Source organism: Palaemon carinicauda, chromosome 4 (assembly GCF_036898095.1).
Source record: "Palaemon carinicauda isolate YSFRI2023 chromosome 4, ASM3689809v2, whole genome shotgun sequence".
Lineage (NCBI taxonomy): Eukaryota > Metazoa > Arthropoda > Malacostraca > Decapoda > Palaemonidae > Palaemon > Palaemon carinicauda.
In genome coordinates this window covers 106,778,679-106,803,678 of record NC_090728.1, presented here as the reverse complement: position 1 = coordinate 106,803,678, position 25,000 = coordinate 106,778,679, and the positions used below count along the sequence as shown (strand labels likewise).

Here is a 25,000-nt window from a genome sequence, read left to right as displayed (position 1 = left end):
CGTTCCATCCTGTCATGCAAATACAGGTTCCATTCTTGCACTGGCCGTGTTCTTCGCATCTAAAAAAAAAAAGAAGACATTATTAACAAATAATAAAATTTCAACAAAAATACGATAGAAGAACAATCACACTACATTTTCACGCTCCCACAGTGTCATATGTCATATAAATTGAATGTTTCTCTCAAATATCACACTTTTCTACACCTCACTCAACGGAAACCAGACATTCCAATTGAAAATAGAATCGGAACAAGGCTTCTTGCAATCAACATCAGGTTTCAATAATAAGCGTTGACTGAAGTTTTTAAACAATGACACAAGATAACGTAGATACAACTTAAATTATAGAAAAAAAAAACTTTTTAAAACATATGCCAACTATATCAGTTTTTGCCTTAGAAATTCTAAGACACTCCTCTATCATTCTTCTTGTATAGTATATTTTCCGAAAGGTTCTGATATCTGAATGATTATATAAATATTCAAAATTCACTCAGAATTATATCGAAAGGAAAACGCTGACTCAGCAACTAACCATTTTAGATGAGAATCAGGTATTGTCAACTACGTTAATAACGGTCAATTTCCGCAGCAACTTTAAGAAATTCATCGAAAAGATAAGAGGAAATATAAAAGTATAATGAGAGGCTAGTAAAGGTTGCCAGTCTCTTAGGTAAAGAATGTCATAGGTCACAGATAAGCCACTGACCAGCCTAAGGCTACCCGCGATCGCTCATTCATCCAGAATTTACCGCAACCATATTTCAGTTGCCCCACTCTACTCGGGAACAGATGTCTCTACACATATACTTTTGGCATTAAATATTATACAGGGAAATATTTGAAAAATTAAACCATTGTAAATATTAGCGGGAGCACTAAAGAAAAACGCAGGACACAAAAGTTAGAATATAGAAATAATTTGTCGAGTCTATTTTCTTTTAAAGCGGGTGAATTGTGAACGCGCTTTATTGACAAAATAATTGCAGAAACTTCTTGGAAAGTATGGTGGAATTATGGACGTTCAAATATTGAGAAACACAAAAATTTATTATTGGGTTCTGAAATGCTTAGGTGGGTATAGAATGTACTATACTAAATTATATTGCAATAAAAAAAAAAAACATTCCAAACTATAGGATAAGAATTGACTTTAAAGGGATATATTCGAGGAAATTATGGATGATATCTAAATTGGGTATAAAACTCAATAGTAATATATCTCTAATTTCGGCGAAAACTAAAAATTCTAAATTTCGAAAAAAAAAAAAAACTCAATAATGACAGTTTGGTGATAAATGAATATGACTTTACGATTTTTGGTTACCAATCAAAATCAATAAGACAATATTGCCCAAATGGAAAAAAGAACAAAAATCTTTCACATTGGAGATATTTCAATGCAATCAATAACCAACTGTTTTCTATATTTTTCAACAGGTGCTTTTCTCCCACAAAAACTTTGAGGACACTTTTATTCCAAACGCTTCTAAAGCAATAAAAACATCTGGAAATCTTTACATGGCAATATGTCCAATATTTCTTGTAAAAGTGGTAAAAGCTTTTTTCCTTTATCAGATTCTATTTTTGTATGACTTAGGCAGTTATATATATATATATATATTATACATAAATATATATATATATATATATATATTATATATGTATGTATACATACATATATATATATATATATATATACACACACATATATATATATATATATATTTATATACATATATATATATATATATATCATCAACATCTTCTCCTACGCCTACTACTACTACTACTATTATTATTATTATTATTATTATTATTATTATTATTATTATTATTATTATTATTTGCTAAGCTACAACCCTAGTTGGATGCTATAAGCCCAAGGGCTCCAACAGGGAAAATAGCTCAATGAGTAAAAGAAATAAGTATATATACTGCAAGTTGGATGCTATAAGCCTAAGGGCTCCAACAGGGAAAATAGCTCAATGAGTAAAAGAAATAAGTATATATACTGCAAGTCAAGTAATGAACAAAATAAAATATTTCAAGAACAATAACAACTTTAAAACAGATCTTTCATACGTGGACTATAAAAATTAAAAAAAAAAAAAGCAAGAAGAGAAATAAGATAGAAAAGTGTACCAGAGTGAACCCTCAAGGAAGATAACTCCACCCCAAGACAGCGAAAGACTATGGTACAGAGGCTATGGCACTATCCAGGACTATAGAACATTGGTTTGATTTTGGAATGTCCATCTCCTAGGAGAGCAGCTTACCATAGGTAAAGATTCTCTTCTACCCTTACCAAAAGGAAAGTAGCCATTAAACAATTATAGTGCAGTAGTTAACCTCTTGAGTGAAGAAGAATTGTTTGGTAATTTCAGTGTTGTCAAGGACAGAGGAGAACGTGGATAGGATAGGCCAGACTATTCGGTATATCTTCTTCTTTGTCTTCATCTTTTCCCACTTTTATGTGGGGTCGATGTTTCTGGCCAGCGTTCTCCATCTACCTCTGTCGCACACTTCATCACCGGTTAATCCCTTTGATCGAAGGTCATCCTTGATACAATCCATCCACCTTCGCTTTGGTCTCCTTCTACTTCTCGTTCCCTGTACATCCATTTCTATCACTCTCCTCCCAGTATACTGTTCATTTCTGTCTCATGACATGACCATACCACCTCAGTCTACTTTCTTGGATCTTATGTGTGGGCAAAGAAAAGTAAGCCCGTAACCAGAAATATGGATCCAATGTAGTACTTCTGGCCAGTCAAAGGAGCCAATAACTCTGTTGGTAGTATCTCAATGGGAGGTTGGTACCCTACCAACCTACGATCTACTATTGACCGTCAGTCATCTCCAACTTGAGCTTTTGATTTAATACTTCTCCATTAATCCTCTCCAACTTCACGATTCATAGTCCTCAGCCATGTAGGCCTGGATATTCCAACTCTCCTAGTATCTTGTGGAGCCCAGTTAAATGTTTAGCAAACTAATTTCCCTTCGGGAGTGTGAAGAGCATGCCCAAACCATCTCCAGCTACCCTTCACCATGATCTCATCCATGTAATGACACTCGAGTAATCTCTCTTATAGTTTCATTTCTAATCCTGTCCTGCCACTTAACTCCCAATATTCTTTTGAGGGCTTTGTTCTCAAATCTACAAAATTTGTTGGAGAGTGTTTCATTGTCATACTACAACTCATGTCCATACAGTAGCACAGATCTCACTAAACTGATATATAACCTGATTTTTTTATGTAATTTCAGGCGATTTGATTTCCAAATTTAATTAACCTAGCCATTGTCGGATTTGCTTTTTCCAATCTTTCACTAAACTCCAATTCTAAAGACCGTGTATTAGAGATCATAGTTCCTAAATATTTATATGAATCTATCTCATTAATCCTTTCTTTTTCCAATGGTATTTCATCTTCCATTGCATATTCCGTCTCATATATCTGTCTTTCTTCTATCTATCTTGAGCCCAACCTCATGTGATATTCCATGCATTCTGGTAACCAAGCATTGCAAATAGTGTGGTGTTCTGCTAATAAGGGCAGTGTCCGCTAATTTTCTATTACCAATCCAGTCCAATCCTCCACCATCTACAACTGTTCTGCACATTACAAAATCCACGAGGAGTATAAACAGCATAGGTGACAACACACTCCCTTGGAGTACTCAGGTGTTCACTGGAAATTCATTTGAAAGGATTCCTATACATTGTTGTACATGTTTCAAAATGGAACTGTGGTCAGTGCAACCTCTACCTTTTCTAAATCCTACTAGTTCATCTCTCAGCTTTTCATCAATCTTTCTGTCTGGTCTCTTTAGAATAAGTGTACTATATATTTTCATGACAACTAACCTAAGTGCGATGCCTCAGTAATTATAGCAATCGGTCAGGTCTCCTTTTTTAGCCACATAAAAGAAGATTAAATATACATATCGAATAACAAATGGCGGGTACCATAACGACACAAAACTACTACAAAACTGAAATGCAGCCTGAAATATAAAACGCTGGGATGCTAAAGCTCAGTACTTAGATTGGAAGAATGCCTGTGTAAGGACAGGACTCGCAGATTGAAGTTAGCTGTCAGATGCCACTGGGAACTTCTTTTCGTGTTGCAAAAGACGCTGAACCGTTAACAAATTATACCTATATCATAGTGTTGTGTCGGAGTTACCAAATACTAGCTAATGTTATCCCGTTGACCATACGAACATTATTTTTTTCTTTAAGATCTCTGCTTGGTCAGCTTACAAAAAATGAAGCTATACATGTTTAAAATAATGGTAAAGAGCTTGTTGTTAACAGGATATAGAGCTTCAGCTTGTTGAGCACAGGAAGAAGTTTGATATAAGTATAGAAGCGAGGGAGGACACAAGATTAAATTTTGCACTAGTGAATAAAGTTAGAATATGGAAAAATCAAGATAAATGATTCGGAAGAGTGTAAGCAAATTATTTCTTGATGCGCACGAAGTTCTGGTTCATGACATGACAATTATTGGATGAATTATCGGAGAAAAAGTTCAAACACTGTATTTTCTTGCTGAGATGGACGGTAGAGAAAACTTATCGTCCTAATATTGCCAAAAACTGAAAAAAAACCAAGGGAATGCCGTTTGATCTAATGCTTTCCCACCTGTGGAAAGATTACAGGAGTAAAAAAAAAAAAAAGAAAAACCTTTAACAGGAGAACTCCAAAACCTTTTAGTAAAAGGAAAATTAACCAATGAAGCCATCCGGGAATCGATAGAAGTAAACGGATAGTTAAAGAAAATATTGATAGAAATTTAACAAATGCAATCTGTAAAAACGGCTGATGCTGAGTTAGATCATTCATAATGGACGTCATAGGTAACCTTATGCAGATTTGATACGGGGATGGACGGGGGACTTAGAGGTTGGATGATGAAAAAAAATAAAGAGATTAGACAAGTTAAGATACTTTGGATACATAGGAGATGCTAAGGGAAGATGGATGAGGAAGTAAAAGCTCGGATATCAGCAGACTGGAACATCTGTAAAACAGCTTCTGGAGTTCTTTGTGACAAAAATGTGCCTTTAAGACTGAAGGGAAAGTTCTATAAGGCAGTGGTAATACCACCTATGCTCTTTGGTACAATAACAAGTATGACAAAGAAAGAAGTGAAGAACATAGACATGGCAGGGATGGAAATGCTGAGGTGGATACATGGTGTGACGACTGAGGATAGGATTAGAAATGAATATATAAGATGGTCAACAAAAGTAGTTGAAATATATATATACATATACATATACATACATATATATATATATATATATATATATATATATATATATATACATATATATATATATATATATATATATATACACACACACATATATATATATATATATATATATATATATATATGACAGGAGGGAAGACTGAGATTGTTCACACCTATTATAAAAAAAAGAGGACGGTCATACTGGAAGGAATACCATGGAGATGGAGGTGCAGGGTAGAAGAAGAGGAGGAAGACAAAGAAAGAGGTGCATAGGTTGTGTAGGGGAGGACTTTAGAGAAACGAGATTTGATGAAGCAGAAGCGCATATCAGAGGTTGGAAGCATCTCGCCCAAAACGGCTATACCGTATAAATGGGACTAAATTGAGAAGAAATACTGCTCGGAGAGCGTGAGGTGAGTGGACTCTCCAGAGCAGGTAAGATAATGTGTGTTAGTTGACGTTAGGTTAAGTTATGAAGAATTTTCATAGTGGTCAGTTAATATTAGCAGCCATTCAGGACACTTACTGCTGAGCTTTGCCCTCAAGGGATTGTTTACCGTAACAGTTGCAACTAGGCCGCTTGAGGGATAGGGATTTTTTTTTTCTACTATGCAAAAAATAACCGAAGAGTGGTCAAAATAGCTAAAAAATAGAAATGTTGATATCAAGACATGGCAAAGAAAAAACATGAGTTACTAACCGGTCCAAGTTAGGACGTATTGGATTTCATCCGATAGACAAGAAAAATAAAAGAGCTTGGTGGAATATCAATGAATTAAAGTTTTTGTAACTGTTGTAAAGATCATAAAACAAAAGCAAAAGTAGTAGGCCTAACGCAAACTACGCAATTTCCCGAAAGATAGTTCGAGATAAAAGAATACCAAAAATTATTACAGCATATAATTCAGAGAAAAATGTATCTCATTTTTTAGCGATAAATTATTATTATTCTAAAGGGGAAATCATCCAGCCCAGTGAGTCGAACTTGACTGTTACAGAACTGGCCCAAATAAATTCGGGAAGGAATAATCAAATCCAAGTGATAGACAATAGATTAAAAAAAAAAAACTGCTGTAAATGGAATTTTAATCTTATTAAACAAACCTCTTCTACTTAAAAATGTTATAATATTTAAAACAGATTAACTTCCAGAATCCAATAAAATGTGACAGTTTTCTGACCAAAACATATGCTACTTTGTTTTCTAAAAATAATAGCATATAGCAAGTTTTACAGCTAAAATCGTGTCACACTCACGACTCTTGGGAACTATCTCATAAGGTGTGTACATTAAAAACTTAATACGCAATCATGCTAAAATAAGCTCATTTCTTTTGTATTTCTGGTCTGATGACTCACGTAGGGGATTTTTTTTCGATTGTTGCAATTTATCATTTCATGACTCATTATTCCAGAGTTGCCATTTAATTACTATAAAATGTTCTATTGTGGTTGCATAATACTTAAGCGAGGAGTTTAATGTAAAGTTGAGAAAATTTATCCCGGATGGGAAAGTATGAATAAAAATACGTAGAAATTACAAGATAGGCTAAGGATTAATTCTCCAAATTATCAAAGAAACGTTAATCAAATATAATTGAGTTACAATAGGTCTCTGGCAGAAATAGAAATAAGAGAGAGCAAATAGACTTGAGAGTCAGAAGTTAAGAAAAAAAAAACAAAAAAACATTAGTTTAGACTGAATGGACTCATATGAATTTCTAGAGGGTGGGCACCACAAGAGCCATTTCATTTGGATATCCCCTGATATCCAAATGCTGGAAAATTATTCAGATCTAATGCATTATGCGGATTGCAGTGTAAAGTAGAGAGCAAAATGTAGAATAAATCGTGTGGTAAGGAAATTGTCAAACAGGTGCCATATTTATGACTGCACCTGTAACTATGACGTTCAGAAGTGCAAGAGCGACACAAGTAACTCGAAATCATTAATGCCTAATTGCTGATTGAGTAGTGTGACGGATAAAAGATACCACACCAGGTAGATAATTTATCGAATAAGAGTGGAGCACAACAACAATTTATGTCAAAATTGTGTGAGATGTCAACTTCCATCAGTTGATGCAATAACAATAATCACAAGAAGATACTTTTAAAAATCTGACAATTTCCTGACGACGAACTTCCGGGGAACATCAGTAAAAATCTTCCACCATCGGTGTTCTATTGCAGAGCGCAAGAAATTGGAGAGGAAGCGATCAAAGAAACAATTGTAAAACGTCAAAAAGAACAAAAATGGTTGCCAGACAAAACCTGAAGCCACAAAGCAATACGAAAGATTATCAGCAAAGAGATGGCTAACGACGATACGAATAGCTACTCTTATCGTATTCGTTCAACAAAAGTGAAAGAAGATTCGCAATTTCCCTTTTCACTTCTATAATGCCAGCAATGCTTCTCTGACACAAATATGATTAGGATTCCAAAGAGACTTGCGTATAATCGGCCATGAATGGAACAGGAAAGCCTCCAAGAAAAGACGCTCTGTGGGAGAAGCGTTGTGGCAAAAAACGAAAAGGGAGATTCTCCAACATTACAAAGACGATTATTTCTTATATAATTTGAACTGAATGAAATTTGTCTTTACGGAGAGAGAGAGAGAGAGAGAGAGAGAGAGAGAGAGAGAGAGAGAGAGAGAGAGAGAGAGAGAGAGAGAGCATATACTAGGGATTTTTAAGGTCGACAGACCGATTATCATCTAGCATAAAATCTTCAAAGGTTAACTCACAGTGATTGCACCTTACATTGTTAAAAGGTTACGTTTCATGGACGCAAAACGATGTTATAAAACTAGTCGTAAAAGAGGAACCACGAAGTTCCAAAGGCCAGGGAATCTTTCCGGCACCCCAAAATGCAACAAAGTGGAGATGAAATAAATTGCAATATTACCTAAAAACCATTTTCAACAAGAGTCGATATTTCAACGGTACACAAATTTTACAGGTTTTGTTGTTAGTAAATGGGATATCCTTTCAAAGTAAGATAATGCAGATAAATTCAATCGATTGGAATACTAAAATGTAAGAAAATTATCGAGATACATCACCAGACATCAAGCGATGAAGGATAAAACTAGCGAACAAGCAACAAGATGTGGTGATTGGAAATACAGTGTAAACAACTTGTCGCATTATCAGCAGACATTCCTCTTAAATAATAAGTTACCCCGTAACAGCGATTCATATAGCAAGTAAAAGGCTTTACACAAAAAATTTCGAACATTTTGTCATATTTTTTAATTTCTTTTTTTGTTAATTTTATTTTCCCCAATTACGACATAAACCATCAATACAGGTATCGACGTTGTCCGTTGCTCTTTGTTTATTTTACTACAATAAGTTGAAAACGGTATCCACATCGGAGATCGCTGAAATACAGATTTCAGTCCGATAATCTTTGTGCAGCTATTTAATTATTTCTTTATCTATGTATTTTCCAATCAGTCTATTTTACCAATATTAACATAAATACGCAACAACTCTCCCTACCAGTGTATTCCATGAGTCAATGCTTTAAAAGCTTCTTTTCCTTACGAATACTCTGAATTCTAACTGAAGAGTATGAAATAGATTACAAAACAATTTTCAGGAATAGTATATGAATTTCAACTTTTTTTTTACTGACCTTTATATATCACATAAAAAGAATAGAGTCTCCTAAACAACTCTTGTTATTCAAAATGACGTGAAACTAAACAAAAAATAACCAAGAAACAGAACGGATAATTCTTTAGATAATGTTTGTTTTTTAACCAAAAATTATTGAAAAACTTTTCGATGTTGATAAAAACATCTGCGACGCACTAAAAAAAAAAAAAAAAAAAAAAACAACTACAACCAGTAGCTTCTATCAAAAATGAGAGAAAAAATACACCACTGAGGTCAGAACAAAGTGTTAAAATCTAACTGAAGAAATATACACAAAATAACTCTGCTTAATGAGAAATTTCAAGATATAAGTCAATCAAATACTCGTCAGTAATAAAACTCTATAATAATAATAAAAATAATAATAATAATAATAATAATAATAATAATATCCTCCCTTTACCGTTGCATTATCTTAGAGGTTTTATTCCTGCTGTACCTATAATTCTGGAACGGTGGAACTTTTAAAAGTTGCAACTCCACTGGTTCATATGCTTTCTCGTTGAGTAGATTAACATAAGACTTGTTTAATAGTTTGTATGTTACTTATTTATTCAAAGTTGCTAATTATCTAAGCTTTTTGTTTCTCTTTTATAGTAATATTTTGTTTTTTTCCCACGGGACTACTCTCCCTATTGAGGTCCTTGGGATTGTAGCACTCAGCTTTTCAGCAAGGGGTTTAATAATAATAATAATAATAATAATAATAATAATAATAATAATAATAATAATAATAATAATAGTGACAAAACATCGCTTACCAAAAAGCCCTCTTAAAGTGTTGCTATTTGAAATAAATCTAATTTCAATTAGTTATTTAAAAAAAAAAAATCAGAAAACCAAATTACATACTGTTTAGTGGTGTAGTAACTTTTATCTAAATCACTTACATATTTAACCTGGCTAATATTTTAACAAACACAAAGGCGGGCGCTTCTATACAGTATTTACTGTATACACACATACTGTATATATATATATATATATATATATATGTATATATATATATATATATATATATATATATATATATATGTAATCATTAGCTGTTGCGAGTCCACTACAGTACATATCCTTCCCCTCCCGTCTGTTTATGGTCTTTCTATGTCACATTTTTTTTTCTTTTTGCCAGGCAATTCATCGTGTCCTCTTCCTTCCCCTGCTTCGTTTGCAATCTCTAGGATACATTCTGTTATTCTTTTTGTTCATCTATTACCTGTCATTCTCATTATATGTCCTACCCACGACCATTTCTTTTTCATGTATATTCTTAGAATATCCTCTACTTTAATTTGATCTCATATTCTATGTTACTCTTCTGTCTCTTAGTGCTATTTCCATAATTTTTCTTTCCGTAGATCTTTGAGTAGTAACTAGCATATGTTCTAAAGGTCTGGTAAGGCTCCATGTTCCTGATGCAAAAGTTGATTCTGAGAGGACCATCTGATTAAATATCGGTATTTCTCTTTTCAGAAAGAGTGGCATTTAAATTTTCATAACTTTTTTTTTTACCAAATGCTCTCCATTCCATGCTTATCCATCTTTTAATTTCGTTGTCATGACCTGGGAAAACACTTATTGTGTGGTGTATAAGTACGACTATTCATTAACAATCTCTAGCCTACAAGTTCGTCCAAAATCCTCATTTGTTGTCTATCTGCATTTTTACTGAACATTATCCTAGTTTTACTCATACTCATGTTTAGTCCTACCTTTCTGCTTTTTCTATTCAAATCTTCTATCACCTTTTCCAAGTCCTCCAATGATTCATTAAAAAGAACTATATCATCTGCAAATCTTAAGTTGTTAAAGTGTTCCCCATTGAATTTATTTCTACATTTTCCCAATCTAAATTCTTAAAAACTTCTTTTAGACATGCTGTGAGTAATTTAGAAGAGATGGGGTCTTCCTATTTAACTCCTTTCTCAATAGGAATTTTCTAACCCTATGATTGATATAGTATCGTATATACTGTATATCTTCATATGCTTTAACATAAAATTAATCTAATCCTTGCATTTGAAGGGGTTTCATTATTGCTGGAGTTTTGATAGAATCAAAAGTTTTATCATAGCCTATAAATGCCATACATAGTAGTTTGTCATACTCTGTTGAGTTTTCTATTAGCTGGTTAATTACATGGATGTGGTCAGTTGTTGAATATCCGCTTCTAAAACCGGCCTGTTCTTTTGGTTGATAAAAGCCTAGCTGTCTTTCAATTCTGCCAACATGATCTTTGTAAATATTTTATATATCACTGAGACTACACTTATTGGGTGGTAATTTTTCAGGTCTTTTGCATCTCTCTGTCTATTATCAAATCAATTGTTTGGCCATCTTTTCCTGCCGCTTTGCCTCTTTTCATGCCTTGTAATGTTTTCTTTACCTCTCCTACTGCTACTTTTGATAAAGGCTCAGGTGTTTCATTATTTCTATTGGCAAAGTCATTGTTGTCGCCTTATTCCAATTTTCCTTTTCATCAACTTGATGCTGCTTCCTTTCTTTAGCGTTTTTTTTTTTTTTTTTTTGGTGTGATTGTGTTTACGAATGTCTTTAGTTTTAGTTTGTTCATTATTTTTGGATATTTCTTCTAATTCTATTTCCCTTTTCTTGAATTTTACCCTAATTTCCAATAATTTCTTTACTACGTTCTTGTTTTCTGATTATATTCCTTGATCTCATTTAGAAAATTTTCCATCTATTGCTCGTGCTGATTCCAATAAAAAAAATCTGTAAAATTACTATTAATTTCTTCTTTACTTGCTTCCATTTCATCATGTAGCTGGGAGTACCCATTTTGTATTGCTAACCTCATCAGATTTTTCTCTTATTACAAGAGTGTTTATTTTCTTTCTTAAAATGAATTTTACTCTTTCTTTCCTTAGATCTACACAAATTTCCCTTCTAACCATTGTAACACACTGTTATATATTCAACTAAATTAACTTTTTCACTGAGAATAAAATCTATTTCGTTTTTCATTTCTCCATGTCTATTTTCTATGTTCCCTTTCATAAAAAAAGGTGTTCATTATTTTCAGATTGTTTATTTCAGAAAATTCTACAATCATGTCTCCTTTGTCATTTCTTGTGCCTACTCCTAATTTACCCACAGCTGATTCTCCTCTCTTCTTTCGGCCGGCCTACTTTAGCATTAAAATCACACAAAACAAATATAAATTGAGTGTTGTGTTTTTTTCAAAGATATCTCCAGATCTTCATAAACTATTTTTCTTACTCTGTATGGGATGTTGTTGGTGCATACGTTTGAATGATCTTCAGTTTATACTTCCTATCTAGTTTGATAATCAATCCTTCAATTTTATCAATATTGATATAAAATTCCTTTAGGTTATCTTCAAAATTTATAACAATAAGAAAACCCACTCCATTTTCTTTATTCCTTTCATGTCCTCTGAAGTAAAATATATGACCTTCTTTAAACTCTATATAAGATTCCCCAGCGCTTCTAATTTCATTCAATCCAATTATATCCCAATTTATTTATCTAAGCTCTTCTAGACAGAATCCTGACATTGTAAGTTGCAAGGTTCAGTTTCCAAAGTGGCCTGAGGCTATTAGCACCCCCAGCAGTGGTACGTATCGGCCGCCACCTTGGGCAGTTATTCCACTGGCGCTGGGGACTGAAGGCCAAGAAAGGGTTGCTATTTTCATGTCTGGGGTTTGGAGTTTTTCATCATTGTGGTGTCCAATGCAAGCTGATGATAGTGGAAGACTTTGGTCTCATCGCTCATTGGACTCTGACTAGTACAGCACTGCTTATCATGGTGATACACAAATCTTTTCTCCACGTTAAGGTATCCTCTCTCTCTCTCTCTCTCTCTCTCTCTCTCTCTCTCTCTCTCTCTCTCTCTCTCTCTCTCTATATATATATATATATATATATATAAATATATATACACATATATATGTATATATATATACATATATATATATATATATATATATATGTGTGTGTGTGTGTGTGTGTGTGAGAGAGAGAGAGAGAGAGAGAGAGAGAGAGAGAGAGAGAGAGATTTTCAATATTCCACTTCCTCCATTGGCTAAGAGGATGAAGAAGACCTTTTATCAACTTTTCGTTAGCGGAAGAGTCCCTACTATTACGAGATTAAATCTTGATGGATTAAGTCAATAGATCGTGATGGTGCTATTTACGAAGTTTTTATCAAGTTTCTCAACCTCTTCAGAAGTTATTGGTTTAAACATTTTTCTTCTCTCTCTCTCTCAATTACAGCAATTCCTACATTATTTGAAAGATATTTTTCACTCTTAAATACAAACCATACACGACTCACTTTACCTCTAAGGAATCGGTGTAAGCCACTCTTCATCGCTGTACATGATGGCATCCACATATCGATAGAGAAAAACAAACAAACAAACACGCACATACATACATATAAAAGGTTACACACACATACACACACACACACACACACACATATATATATATATATATATATATATATATATATATTCATATATACACATATGTATTACTCGCTATAAATTGTATGCATTTATGCATATATTAAAGAACTAAACAGTAATATAAATAGATTTCAACGTTAAATATTAATCAATGAAATCCTATGAAATTACGGTAGTTGAAAATAGTATCTTTAATTATAGCGCAGAACCTAAACTGCCGAAAACATGAAAGGACACAACAGACCACTATATTAGTTACTTCTTACAAGAAAAGCAACAGCTGAGAAAAACAGGGAACTGCAACTAACAAGAAAAATGAAGCGCGACTTGATATATCAAAATGACTGTGAGAGACGAGAGACGAGAGTATTCTCGTCAAAACACCGCTTACTGGCTCCCAGAGGCTGCCAGGACCTCACATTTAATTGAAAGCCTGATAGAAGAAGAAGAAAAGCAAAAACAAAATCTCCGGGAGCCTGTTATTTCAGAATCGTCATGTTTTCGATTTCGTAAAAGATTGGAATCGTTGCTTTTTAATGAAATCGTGTTCAATAATATGAAAAGTTTTCCAAAAAAGAGCGTCTTTTTCTTGTGGTAATTTAAAACGAATTTATTGAGGAAGGAGAGAGAGAGAGAGAGAGAGAGAGAGAGAGAGAGAGAGACGGACCTGATGTGCTGAAAAGATTTTGAATCACTAATTACTACCAAGATCATCAGTGCCAGATTCAGGACGTGTCGAAAAGAAATATATAAATTGATAGAATCAACCCAAAGAAACCCTAAGCAACTACCATGTTAACCAACAACACTAAGTCATGTTAAAATTAATAAGTGCAAGATATTTATACTGATGGCACTGCAAGATAGGGGTTTCTGTCTTATAAGGCTTTTTACTTTTCAAGCTGCAAGTCTATTGCCCTTTAAAGCACAAGTACTGTCTTCTTTTCTTTGTGTCATTAATGTTCTTGCCTTCTTCCAAAGACTTGAGCTGATAAAAACAAATTATGCAATGCCAATTGCTTCTGCAATAAGAAAAATAAACCAAGTATGATGAATGTGCTATAAAAACTTAAAATGCACTCACTAAATAATTAAGAACTTTGCTGTCAATTTATTTTCTCCTTATTAAATGAATAATCCCATACAATTTATTCTAAACATATCTGGATATTTCCTACCACAGACGATAAAGCCAACAGCAATACTCACTAAGTAGATAAAAAGGCTAAAATCATTTTTATTCTCATGATAGCCAGCTATAAATTTTGATGCATAATAATGATCAAACGGAAGCAATGGGAGACAAAAACTAACAAAACCAACAACATAATAAGAATGTCAATAAACTAAATGGAATACAGGCATTTATACAATGAGCATATTTATTCAGCAGTGCTTGTTGTTTGGGAGTCTAAAACTTTACATTTAAACATCTAAATTAACGTTACGATTACCATTCAAAATCGACGAACAATCCTTACTTAATAGTCTAAAAAGCTATTAACTTATAGAGCAAGCTTCTGCTTATAATACTTTTCATATAAGAATAGAAGAAACAGAGTAGAAAAAAATAAACAAGTGTAAAATTAACATTATATAATGCAAACACCAAACACAAAAAACTGGATCCTACCCGAATACTGTGCAAACAGCGTATGATATTTAAAGTAGCAGTGCACTCAAATCACACTTTGGACAAATATTTCAAGAGTTTTGGGAAAAGTAGAGTCGAAGGTAACAAGAATCTTCGTGAAATATTCAGCGTCATTTAGTGAAAAGTTACTTATGCAGAACAAATTACGGAGTTTGCTGGAGTTTAGTTACATACCTCACTAAGTTCACTAACTGCACCACTTACTGAACCGTTCAAGATTTCGTTTCACGTGAACCAGTAACACTATTTCGCATCTGGAGACAATGAAAACTACACCAGGAAAAGCAATGATTGCAAACCTTATCTTCATGTTTTCTGGACCAACAGACATCTCGTGGATGTCTGGCGGTGGACGGTAAAAAAAAAAAAAAAGTGATTGAGAGAGATTATGTTAGCCTGGTACTTAAGCTGTACAATACTTACCCAGCATCTTTACTAATAGTTAACCAAGTCAAGAGAAGAGTCAGAGAAGCACCCACATTGACTTGAACAAATCTTTGCTAATATGAATTGTAGGAGTTGTTTTTGCATATTTATGGCGTTGTGTTATCATAATAACTTTGGCTTGCTAAGGCATTATTAGGTTTGCAACAGAATGAAAAAAAAAGGTGTGTGTGCGTGTGTGTGTGTTCCTTCAAACCTTCAAATGAATTTTTTCTATTAACATTTGGAAGCTATTCATGCATAGAGACTATCACGAGCCTACAAATACTGTACTGTATGCATGAGGATGAACTATAAAAACAATAAAAAATTCTAAAAAGCAAAAGGAAGAGAAGTAAGATATAACAGTGTGCCCAAATGTACCCTTAAACAAGAGAACTCTATCCCTAGACAGTGGAAGACCAGGGGGGAGAGGCTATAGCACTACCTAAGACTAGAGAACAATGGTTTGATTTTTTAGTGTCTTTCTCCTAGAAGAGCTGCTTATCATAGCTAAAGAGTCTCCTCTACCCTTACATACAGGAAAGTAGCCACTGAACAATTGCAGTGCATTAGTTAACTCCTTGAGCGAAGAAGAATTGTTTGGTAATCTCAGTGTTGTCAGGTGTATGAGGGCAGAAGCGAATGTAAAGAATAGGCCAGACTTTTCGGTGTACTATATGTGTAAGCAAAGGAAAAATTAGTCGTAACCAGAAAGAGGGACTGAATGTCTAGCCAGTCAAAGGACCCAATAACTCCCTAGTGGTAGTATCTCAATCTCGTCAGGGCCATTCATACTAGGTTGGTTTGTTGCAAGCAATCAAAGATAAGTCTCTCCCCATCACCAATCCGTAGTTGGTCAGGGTAGTGATGAAAACTGGCCAAACCCAAAACATAAATAAGGACATGCCTGATGCCTTTGTCTTTCAGTGGACTAGAAACGGCTGCATTTGTTTACACACACACACACACACACACACACACACACACACACATATATATATATATATATATATATATATATATATATATATGATAGCAAAAAAGTAAGGTTAATGTGTTTGGAACGAGTGCTCTCTGTTAACTAAATGACAAAATCATTTACGGTCCCATAATTCTTGATAAATAAATGGAGCGCTTATCTCTGATCGTGATAAAGTAAGATGAAGCATCGAGAGGAAGAATTGAGCCTAATTCTCTGTGATGATTACGTTTATTCATTTATACCTTTACATTTTTGTTATTAGCGTTGTATTGATACAAAACCAGTATCATCCATTTAACCGGTTCCAATACATTCTCTTACTCTGATTCATTTAAACTGCAATGCAAAATGGGTTCAGAGTTCGCTAATAGAAATTAAAATACAAGCTTATTCATCAAAACTTAGCCGATTCAAGATTTTATTTCAAATCTTCATGGAGTAAGCTACATCAGATGAATGACAATTAGCGGAATTTAATTGGGTTAAAGTGCGTCTGTATAAAAATATCTTCAAATAGCGTGATTTTAATTTGAGTCCCCATTGGAATCCTTTGCAAAGACAAATGACACCAGACAACTAAGTCATTATAATTTCTATAGGCTTTTTTTTTTTTTTTTTTTTTTTTGAATAATCTAACTTGTCACATTTTATGGAACAAGTGTGTCTTGTATGAAGGTGAAAAGACCTTGAATTTACTTATTTTTTGTCGCACCGAACCTGCTTGTGGGTAATCATGTCCATTAAGGCCTCTTTAAAATTAGAAAAAAAAAAATCGAGCAAGCCTTGTTAAAAACACTTGTCTTCCTTTCACTCTTTTACATATATATTAAAAAAGCTAAAGAAAAAAAATAACTTCGTCCACACATTTATACTACTTGAGGATAATAAAAACTGATGCCTTTGTAACACCAAGAAATTACATGACAACTCTCCTTCCGCTCGGGGGTATTAATACATAAAAGCTACATTTAACTGTAATGAGATCATCTCAACCACTGTGCGATATGCATTGCTTTCATTCCCTTTGGAGTAAAATCCACTTTGGTAACATTTTCCCGAATAAAGGCTGCATCAGCGTAAAAGAATCCGAGGGTTAAAAGGACTGAAATGAAATAATACGTCTTCCTTTCTTCTTCAAGAAAGTGGGGGGGGGGGGATCTGCAGATGTTCCTGATGACACCAAAGCCATGGAAATGTCTAAGAGGAGTCTTGCTTCATTACACAAAGGCTTGGAACTTTGGAGATGGAAAGAAAGCAATGCCAAACAAAGAGCTCACTAACTTGGACGGAAACGCCTTGATAGAATATGAGTTACAGTCCTTTGCACTGGATACTAAAATCAAATCAATATTACCATAAATTGATATAAACCACAAAAGAAAGAAATCAAATTAATTTTGAATTTCACTATTCACGTTAGGATACTTTTTTTCTCCAGTGAACATGAGAGTATCAAACTACAGCGATACTATTCTTCACTAAATCAAAATCAATAAAAGCTATTATGTACAATAAACACTCAAAGTTTCTATCCTCTAGAATCATTCCAATTTAATCATCAACATCTCAAAGTACAGTTGTAAGAGGTTCGCCCCAGATGGAAAATTTCACACAAAATTAATTTAGGGATTAGGACGCAACTCTAAAATTTTCAAACAGACATGATATCAGTAAACGGCCATTTAAACAAGTGAAAGCAATTCCGGTTCAATAAGATATAAAGTTTTAACAACAGAAACCTAAAAACTGACTCAAGGCAACACCAGTTTAAAAACTGTTTCATCAATTGGAAAATTCAATGCTGAATACCACTTTGGTAATATTAATTGATATCAGTGTTCTTTCTGGAAATGTTACCACGAAAACTATATTAGGAATAAAATAAAATGTAACTGTTTTGGTGACTTTCGATATTCAATGATTAATATCTGTGAAGGCTTTAAATTTTCATCTAAGATCTTTTCATGTTTTCTATTGTTTAGTGTAAACATTATTTTTTTTTGTATTCAAGAATCTTATTCTACTTTTTTTAATGTTATTTTCATTAGATGAGAGAGAGAGAGAGAGAGAGAGAGAGAGAGAGAGAGAGAGAGAGAGAGAGAATGGTTAATACGAGGGTCCACAAGCTACATGCTAAATAATCTTAATGTGAAACTTGAAATGTTCACTGGTGACTGTGTGTACACATACATACATACATACATACACACACACACACACACACACACACACATATATATATATATATATATATATATATGTATATATATTATATATATATATACACACAAGGAAAAGACTTTATCGAATAAGATGCTGGAAACAATCTTCTTCTTTCGATCTTAGGAGTTCCACTGTATAACTTAGTCAACTTTCTCCATATATTTTAATTCCTTGCATTTTCTTCCAATTCGAAAGTTATGCTCGCTAACCACGGTAGTTAATTTCTTATAAAATTTTCAACCATTCACGGAGGACATTTGTTCGTAAAATCAACACTCTTACAGCATAGATTTTTGTCTCGGCCTTCAGTGTCCCAGGAAAAATTGTCAAATCAATTGGACGGGTGGTTTGTGTGGGCCGAGTTGGATTATGGCAGCGTGGGTCATTGCCAAAAATGCAATGCGTTATGTGGTACCACACAACACCATCTACCATACGTTGAAGGGTATATGAAGACTAGTGTCAACTTCTGAACTCTTAACAGCATAGACAGTAAACTAAATGTTTTAGCCCAAAGGCCATATCGAACACTAAGTCAAAGAGTTGCAGTGAAAATTATATCAATCTAGTGTTTCCGAGCTTGTGCTAGGAAATAAAATACTTACTTTCAGCATTGTTATCATAGAAATAATATAGAAAAAAAGAGCAAAACGGTCAGAAAAAACAGGGGAAAATAAACTAAATCTATCTTTAAATTCTTTATAACTTTTTTTTTCATAGACAATAGACCATCATTCAATGTTTACAAATGATCTCATCTTCGTTTAAAATGCTACTCTGTATGGAATGAAATAATTTTCAGACCAGGCAATTACATTAATTTTCTAATTAATGAAATATCTATCGAGATTTCTGTGTTTGTTTGGTGACAGATCTTTTACTCTGCAAATCTTAAAACAAAATTAAAGGAAGGCTTTTGCTTAGTTTCAAAAGATACATGAAACATTTATATGAACCGAACTGATTATTCGGGTGGCAAAAGAAATCGCTAGCTTACAAAAGACGCTTAAAGACTATTTGCTAAGGCAGGCAAAACTTCAATTACTTAGAAGCAAGGCGACTCGAGAACCCGTCTTTGTCCAACGCCAAGGTATCGGATATTTTCAAAGTAGGAAACAAGAATATTGATGGCCTACAAAATAGTTAATTTTACTCTTTATAATCATGTGTGTGAGAGAGAGAGAGAGAGAGAGAGAGAGAGAGAGAGAGAGAGAGAGAGAGAGATGTATTACTGTCTTAAAGAGATGTTCGGGAGATTGGGTTTTACAGCATCAGCATCCATGAAGTAATGAAGACCTCTAACTACACCGAAAATGCTAAGTAGTCTTAGTAGCCTTATTTCAATTTATTCCGTCGACATGAAGTTTCGACACATCTAGGAAATATAATCTAAGGAAAAAATAAATAACGGTCATGTCAAACGACAAATAACCTGTTATTACATGATATGGTCGACCGTAAGATTATGGAAGGACCACTCGAGGAATAATAAAGGAAAGAATTAGAAGAAAATACTAAAACTTACTTTTTTTCTTTAACTTGATACATTTCCCTCGTCGCCCCTTCTCTTTCGAAAATATACATACAGTGATTAAAGTCGTGGGCGATCAGCGCTTAACTTACCAAAGTTTCTCTTGCCAACTTTAGGTCGTGGAAGAAAAATGGCGGTAATGACGGGAAGCAATGATGGATCGAGGGATCTCATTCAGTCTTGATTAATGGCTGATGCGCTTCTACCCATCCTAATGGCGACTGCTCTATGGCGGCCCCTAGCTTTCCAACCCTTCAGCAACCATTAATATGATCTCCAAACCCAGGTCCTGTATAGTAACCTTTAGGTCTCAATATAGAATACGGCTTCATCCTTACCATTACTACAAGTCTGAGATAATACTCGACGGTTGCGGATTACGACCTTGCTCCATTAATTAAAAAAAAAAAAAAAAAAAAAATATACGACAGTGAAGATCAAAGTGCATCAGAAAATTCAACACGACTGTTTATTATGAAAATGAACTAATTCACGTCTATATATAATTTTCAGTTTATTTTATCATTCGCCATTTTTACCCAATTTTTAACTACTCGTTAAAGCTAAATTCACTAGCCAAACATCTCAACGAAACATATCCACTATAAGTACATGTACATTACAAAGGAGAAAAATGAATTACAATTCAGGTTTAAAGTCCTAGCCAATATAATAAATATTATTTTAGTCTCCCAATTTCAAATGAGCCATGTTCGAAAAAGAAGTTTGGAAAGGGACGAAAAAGAATAACATGTGTTAAATCTGCAACAGCAAAGGACATTCATTTGTTATTGGATAAAAAAAGGTGTACATCAGACTTACCGGTATTTGATAAAAACAAGGTACAAGGTCTGACGACTAGTTATTAACGAATTTTTAAAGGGGACAAGTTTCCCCGAACACATTATGCTCTCACAGGACTCAACTATTTGGTCTGTTAGTTTCCTTTGTAACACACAAACACACACACACACAAATATATATATATATATATATATATATGTGTGTGTGTGTGTGTGTGTGTGTGTGTGTATAAAACCCTTATTGTTGACCGGGAAATGTAATATTTTTCTTAATGTACCTATTCAAATAGTATGCGAAAAAATCTTTTTAATCCATTCCAACAACATATAATTTTGTCTTGGGTTTTAATACCTCAATTAAATTTTGAAATTGATTTTATGGTTAGTTGTAGATAAGCAGTTAGATACTGGTTAATACTGAATTATATAGCATTCTTTGCCAAATTTATTGGGTCCTTTGACTGGCCAGACAGTATTACATTGGATCCGTCTCTCATGTTACGGATCTCTTTCCCTTTACCTACACATATACCGAATAGTCTGGGCTATTCTTCCCACATTCATATACAGTAATGCTTGCATAAAATAAGTATTGTATCATTAGCAGGATGCACCACAAAGCACTTATGGGAAAAGAGAAATGTATGAACTTTTCACAAAATTCTGGAAAATTTAATCTCTATGAATCTAAAATTAGTTGATTGGCACTATTTAAGGTCTAGGCATTACACCATTGAATTCGAGAAGGAAATGACCTATGCATGACCTAATTAACACATTTAATGAAAATAATAAATGTGATAATAGAAATTATTCCATCAACCATCAATTTAGTAAAAATCAGGTTTATTGTTTACATGAAAATAAAATAACTTGTTGTAACTGGCATTTAAGATTAAACGATTGAAGAGCATTTAAGAATCGTTACTGTTGTTTACTCCATATTCATAACATATTCTGACTGCATGTATGCCCGTGGGGGCTCAGGCACGCTTGCGGGCGCGCACACATGTATAACCTTTCTCCATTTACAATCAGCTCCCCTCCCTTTTCCAAAACCACACTACTTTTTTGTCACTGACACTATGATAGATAGAACTTCTCCCACTAGACCTCATGGCCGGCCATGCAACGGTTTTCCCAATGAAAAGGGGCAAATGCTTATCCTAGAAAATCGAGGAGAGTCTCTATAAACTTCAGTTATTCCTAAATAGAGATGTAGCTGATCATTTAAAGTATACTGAAGAAGCACCAGGAAAGACTTTCTTCCCTGGATCAATCCAGCAATTCTAACTTGATTGAGATAAGATTCAAACATTTAAACTTCTTTCAAGCATCGTTTTTTCTTTGCTTGCGAATTAAGTATGGCATCAACTTCTGATACAAATAGAAACTAAGCTGATCACTTCTGACTTCAGTCAGGAGTTGCTTGCTAGGCAAATCAAAGTATGTCCATACATATACAGTATATATATATATATATATATATATATATATATTATATATATATATATATATATTATTATTATTATATATTATATATTACTATTATTATTATTATTATTATTATTATTATTATGCTAAGCTAAAAACCTAACTGTAAAAGCAGGATGCTATAAACCCAGGGCTCCAACAGGGAAGATAGCTCAGTGAGGCAAGGAAACAAGAAATAGAAAATTTTAAAAACAATAACATTGAAATGAATATTTCCGAAATAAACTATAAAAACTAACAAAACATGCGAAAGAGGAATTAGATAGAATAGTGTGCCCGAGTGTACCCCAAGCAAGAGAACTCTAACCCAAGACAGTGGAAGGCCATGGTGCAGAGGCTATTACACTAACCAAGACTAGAGAACAATGGTTTGATTTTAGAATGTCCTTCTCCTAGAAAAGCTGCTTATCATAGCTAAAGAGTCTCTCCTACCCTTACCAAGAGAAATGTGGCCACTGAACAATTGCAGTGCAGTAGTGAACCCGTTGAGAGAAGAATTGTTTGGTAATATCAGTGTTGTCAGGTACATGAGGACAGAATATATAAAGAAAAGGCCAGACTATTCGGTGTATGTGTAGGCAAAGGGAAAATGAACCGTATATGTATATATGTATGTATATATATATATATATATATATATATATATATATATATATATATATATATATATATATATATATATATATATATATATATATATATATATATACATATATATATATATATATATATATATATGGACTAATGATTATATTTGTAAAAATTCATACTAAAATCAGTCGACGCGCATCAAGTAGAAATGTTTGAAAACAAAATTTATCTAAACCCTTTTCTCCTCCTTGATAATCACAAAACACCAGTAAAACGGATGTGAATTATTTTGAATATATATTATAATTCAAACCTTATACTAGACGTTCCTTTTTTATTCAAATTCAAATTGACTTTCCATTTTTTGAACGAATGTATATAATTTTCAATGCTGATAAGATTATCATTTTGAAACCGTCACGCTCGACAGTGAGCGTTTAAATCATGCAAAGTCGAATAACGTATTTCTCTGAATTCTTTCTTTTCTGCGAATAATATTTCAACCAACCATGAAAGAACTGACATTAAGCAAAAGAAAATGTCAATGTGGAGTGAAGACAAAGAGAAAAAGATGATAATAGTTTTAGTGGGATTGGGTTATATAATATAATTGGATTACAAAAAGGAATTTAAAGGAAAGCATGTTATGAAATGAGAATCTCACTCAACCATGAACTTTCAAGTATATTCTACTCTGTAAATACTAGAATTTTTCATTATATTTTGCAGTACTCCTATTTCTTCAAGAAGTTGAAGTGAATAACTCTTAAAATTACTTGTGCAAAATATTCATCAATTCATACTGTGACTTCTAAGCTATTGACTGAGAATTATGTCTTTTTCTTCGGCAGAGTTGCGAAGCTCACTTTAGATCGACCGAGCGCAAGAGATAATCACTTTGACCTTTACTGATAAAGTTCAATTGATTCCCAATTAGAGTTGAAGTTATTTCGAAATGAGAAAATTTCACTTTTAAAATAAAGAAAAGAAGTATCAAACCAAATTAATGAACCGACGAAATCCTGGATTTCCCGTGACAAAGTGATACACAAAGAGCTTGCGATTTTTAATATTTTTTCTTTCACTTATAATCGTCTAATTACAAGAGAGAGAGAGAGAGAGAGAGAGAGAGAGAGAGAGAGAGAGAGAGAGAGAGAGAGAGACTAAATATCATGCTTCAACTAAAGAGAATTTTCTATTGATATACCAAGGGAAATTCATAACTATTTGAGTTCTTACTTGATATGGAAAAAAACCCGATTTACGTAGAGCAAAATTGCACTTCTTTTTTGCATTGTAATAAGATTGCGATATACATAACCACTTTTAGTGGTGTGAAAGGAACAACTATGGTTCAGCAAAATCTTTAATATAGCTGGTATACGAGTAAGATGTCCAAAGTATTATAATTAGAATACTATTTTCATAGGTAAATAGTGATACGAATCGTCTCTATTATGAATGAAAAGTGAATCTTGTAAGTTTATTCTTTTTTGTCTAAATGGAACATATTACCAGAATAATATACAAAGCGTTCAACAAAACAACAAATGGAAAATCCTAAATAACAATAAATAGACACTAGTAATAATTCTAAGAAGAGCAACAACATTATCATTACCATAGAATGTTTTGTATTTTTGGCCGTTCTCTTATGAATAACATCCCTACCACCAACGCAGCGAGGATGATTTGCCATTCAAGACGAAAAACCTTAGATGTACCATATAAACTGCACGTAACATTCGCTCCCACATTAAGATATTCATAACCAGCCACCTACCTGGGATCGCAAGTCAGTAAATCACAACGTTCTCCCGACCATCCCGGGAAGCAGAGACAAGAACCATCTTCACAGCGTCCATGAGTACCGCAGTCCAGTCCGCAAACAGCTATGATAG

At 33.6% G+C, this 25,000-nt stretch overlaps 1 protein-coding gene across 4 annotated transcripts in view; it reads right to left on the bottom strand.

The window, feature by feature from the left end:
* The window catches only part of LOC137640087 (teneurin-m-like), a 551,305-nt gene that overhangs the window by 44,635 nt on the left and 481,670 nt on the right, over window positions 1-25,000 (bottom strand). For all 4 annotated transcript variants that reach the window (XM_068372541.1, XM_068372544.1, XM_068372543.1 and 1 more), the window contains exons 10-11: window positions 24,883-24,991; window positions 1-59 (exon numbers count right to left, since the gene is read on the bottom strand). The exon at window positions 1-59 is cut by the window's left edge and continues 165 nt beyond it. In XM_068372541.1, coding sequence (XP_068228642.1) covers window positions 1-59; window positions 24,883-24,991 — 168 coding nt within the window. The remainder of the gene's footprint in view (window positions 60-24,882; window positions 24,992-25,000) is intronic.